Source organism: Pempheris klunzingeri, chromosome 9, assembly GCF_042242105.1.
Source record: "Pempheris klunzingeri isolate RE-2024b chromosome 9, fPemKlu1.hap1, whole genome shotgun sequence".
Classification (NCBI taxonomy): Eukaryota; Metazoa; Chordata; class Actinopteri; order Acropomatiformes; family Pempheridae; genus Pempheris; species Pempheris klunzingeri.
Genome location: NC_092020.1, coordinates 16,991,773 through 16,995,467, shown reverse-complemented (window position 1 = coordinate 16,995,467; position 3,695 = coordinate 16,991,773). Strand labels below are relative to the sequence as shown.

The 3,695-nt window shown below is 47.2% G+C and overlaps 1 protein-coding gene across 1 annotated transcript; it reads right to left on the bottom strand.

The window, feature by feature from the left end:
* Window positions 1-343: 343 nt before the first annotated feature.
* On the bottom strand, window positions 344-3,139 carry zic3 (zic family member 3 heterotaxy 1 (odd-paired homolog, Drosophila)). Its single transcript, XM_070836857.1, has 3 exons — window positions 2,149-3,139; window positions 1,155-1,318; window positions 344-526 (listed from the first exon to the last, which is right to left on the bottom strand). Exons 1-3 carry the CDS (start codon window positions 3,137-3,139, stop codon window positions 344-346), a joined length of 1,338 nt encoding a protein of 445 aa, XP_070692958.1.
* Window positions 3,140-3,695: the final 556 nt, after the last annotated feature.

The following is a 3,695-nucleotide window of genomic DNA, read 5'->3' as shown; positions in this document are numbered from 1 at the left end:
TTCGTGATTTTTTTTTTATTTGATTTCCTCAAAACTGCGAAAAGTCAAATTTCGTGATCCTGAGAACGGACGTGGCCTGCTTGGTGCTGGCTTTTGCTCTCATCTCCTGCTGCTGCTGCTGCTGCTTCTGCTTCTGCTGCTGTTGTTGTTGTTGTTGTTGTTGTTGTTGTCGTCCCAATCCCATTCGTGTGTCTGACTGTGTGTGTGTGTGTGTGTGTGTGTGTGTCTGACTGTGTGTGTGTATGAGTGTGTGTGAAGTGATCAGGAATAGTTTTTAAGGTTTTTATCCTCATTTATCCTCAGCCCCGTGGTCCACATTGAGATGGGGTCTGTTCTTCTGACTTCAAACGTACCATTCATTAAAGTTGGGTGCCAGTCCTTCGCTGTGGCCAGACGTGTTTTGTACGGCTAACGGCGGTGTTTTTGTCGGGTCTTCGGTGCTGGCTGATACCAGCACCGGCGGTGTGGACGACTCGTATCCAGAACTTGCTGCTGGGGACGACTCAGATCCTTGAGACTCATGTACCTGCAAAAGGAGGAAAAAAAAAGAAAAAGAAAAGAGTGACATGAGCGATGATGATTGACTGGCAGTGACTGGATAAGACCTAACAGTGCATTTAAAGGTGCTTGGTAGAATGGGTGTTGAAGTTAAATGCGGATTAAGTCTGGGTTTTATAGCGCAACTATAATAGTAAACAGACAGCACACTTGAAACAGGCATGGCCACTTCTACACTGCAAAAGATATCCACACCAATGCGCCATTAGTGTGCACCTTAAAATGTAGTTTTTCTCAAAGTTGAATATTAATGAGGACAGAAAATGTCCAGGCTTTTAAAACGGGTCACTTTTAAAAAACTAAAACTAAAAAAAACAAGGCAACGAGGTAGCTGTGAATATACTGATAGACAAGTATAATATTCACAAGTCAGTCACCACTGTATTTCAATTGAATTAAACAAAGGGTGCCACTAATAGACTAAGTGGTGCTTTTTACAGTGTGACAGTGCTATAACATCTGAAGCAGTGCCTCAAGTTGTGATAGTCTCTGTCTGTGGTGGAGGAGGTAGGGGGGGTGGAGTGAGTGTGTGTGTGTGTGTGTGTGTGTGTGTGTGTGCGCTAATGTGTTTAAGGAGTAATGAAGACATTAATTACCTTCATGTGTTTCCTGAGAGAGCTGGGGTGTGTGTATGACTTGTCGCACACTTTGCAGATGTATGGCTTGTCTGATGTGTGCACATGCATGTGCTTTTTCCTGTCGCTGCTGTTGGCGAAGCGTCTGTCACAGCCATCAAATTCACACTTAAACGGCTTCTCACCTGCAGGATTAAATACACACCGTGAATTACCCCCATTGCCCCGCACAAACAAACTCCCATTGTAACGCCACCGTATAACCCGCAGCCCTCAGATGTAAATTGTCTGCAGCCTGTTATATCACAGTAACCTACATTTTCAGGGCGACATGGATACAGCTCCACTACTACACGCTGCTCTGTCAGGCTTTATTTATTCAAGAGGCCTGCTCCTTCATGCTACTACTGCTCTGCTCTGTGCGTCTGCTCTTATATAGTAAACACTGAATCAACAGGGCATTTCTGCACTACGCCATAGCTCAATAAGGGCGAGAATTACAAACACAGTCACAAACGGATTAATTGTAATTGTGCAGGACGTTCAGAAAGCACAAGAGTCTTAAGTCTCCCTTAAACAGCCTAATGCAGCCTGTGCACTCTAAACTTTGACAAGTGAGTCAAAGTGCTGCCCATCTTTATAAAACCCACCACTCACAACTTCTTAGTATGAAAAACTACAGCAGTTATTGAGGGGTAAGATAAAGTTTGGTGAGCAGAACCACGTTTTTCTGCGATGTTGAGCCAATTCATCCCTGTATTCAAACTTTCAAAATTAAATCACAGAGCAAACACTACAATAACAGCAATTTGGGAACAGTCCAACGTGATAAATGTGGGCCCAAGCTCTCTAATTGTTCTTGTAAACAACAAAAACATGCACTCTTTATTTCTCTTCTTCTTCTTCTTTTTTTTTTTTAAAGACACTGTCTATGACACAGTTTCTATTCAGAATAGCCTCACTCCTTAATTGTTATTTCCCCACACTCCATGCCGTGATATTGTCGATTGCCTACCTGTATGTGTTCTTTTATGAATTTTCAAATTTTCCGATCTGGCGAATATTTTCCCACATCCGGGGAACGGGCACGGGAACGGTTTCTCGCCCGTGTGCACACGGATGTGGTTGACGAGTTTGTACTTGGCCTTAAAAGATTTCCCTTCCCTCGGGCAGTCCTCCCAGAAGCAAATGTGGTTGCTCTGCTCGGGTCCGCCGACGTGCTCCATGGACACATGAGTGACCATCTCGTGCATGGTGCTGAAAGTCCTGTCGCAAGTCTTTTTGGGTCTGTTCATCTGGTTCTCGTCTATCCATTTGCAGGATAATTCTTGTTTGATCGGTTGCCTCATGTATCTAAAGAAGGCCCCTGGACCGTGGTGTGTCGGCACATTCATCCCCATGTTCATGTTGATAGGGTGGCTGTAGTTGTGGAGCTGAGCCCCGTAGGGGTCCGTCCGAGGGCTTGCGACCGGACGATACGGATCGGGTCTTCCGAAAATGTCCCCGCGTAAGCCAAGATGCATTTGGCTGTTTACAACATGTCCACTCGGTGAAGCGTGGCTCACCCCCTGCTCGTGAAGTCCGGGAAACAACAGATGTCCGGGGTTATCGGTGATCCCGGGCGGCCCGTGGAGGCTCCCCGCCGACGCTGCAAAGATCCCATGCTGGGCGCCCGGTCCCGTGGACTCTCCAACACCCCGGTTCCTGAAGAGAAAGTCCCGTGTTGAATTGAACGCTCCTCCGCCGTACGAGCCCACCTGCCCGCCGTGAGTGTGTCCCAGGGCAGCTGCATATCCAGTGGCTTGCGGGGTGAAAGCTGACGTCTGGCTGGAGGCGATATCGTGAGCCACCGGGCTGATTTTGAAAGCTGCGGAGTGGGAGGAATCGGTGAAGGGATTGATGCCCAGACTCGGGTCTCTGTTCCCGATATCGTGGTGCCGTGGTGTCCCGAAGCCCCCCACTCCTAACGATGCAAACTGCGGACCGCTATCAAGAAGCATAGTCATGAGCTTGAAGCAAACTTAGGAGACGGGAAGAAAACAGAAAATAAAATTAAAATCCAGTTTAGCGGAGCGCGCAAGCTGCAGACACCGCGCCGAGATTTACCACGTTTGGCGAAAAAATCCTAAAATAAAAAACACAGCAAGCCAAAACGGGGAAAAATCCTATGCGCACAGAGTTGGGAGAAAAAAACTCCCGTTGAGTGCGATCCGTGAGAAAGAGGATCAAACTTCCCCCCCTTTCCAGGCGGATGATGTCCTTGGACTGATAAAGTCAATCACTCACTCCCAGAACATAAATGAACTCGGGAGGCAGTGCTACGACGGCCAATCAGCGCTCGGCTACCCCTCTGACACGTGACTTCGAAGGAGGGTGTTAATTGGCTAGATTTCTAGTGATTGGCACAGTTTGGTATTGAAGATGGCAGGTCGTCTCAATTGGTTTCATTTGATTGGCTCTTACAGGCATTATTTTGCAGGTATAACGGAGCACTCTAGCGCAGATCATGTGTGTGTGTTACGTGTAGCGCATGCAGCCTTACGTGATTTACACTCTAGAAAC

Coding starts and splice junctions, on each gene's coding strand:
- zic3 (XM_070836857.1), bottom strand. CDS start 3,139: ATGACTATGCTTCTTGATAGCGGTCCGCAGTTTGCATCGTTAGGAGTG. Junction 1,319..2,148: donor TCATAAAAGAACACATACAG/GTAGGCAATCGA, acceptor TTAATCCTGCAG/GTGAGAAGCCGTTTAAGTGT. Junction 527..1,154: donor CTCTCAGGAAACACATGAAG/GTAATTAATGTC, acceptor CTCCTTTTGCAG/GTACATGAGTCTCAAGGATC.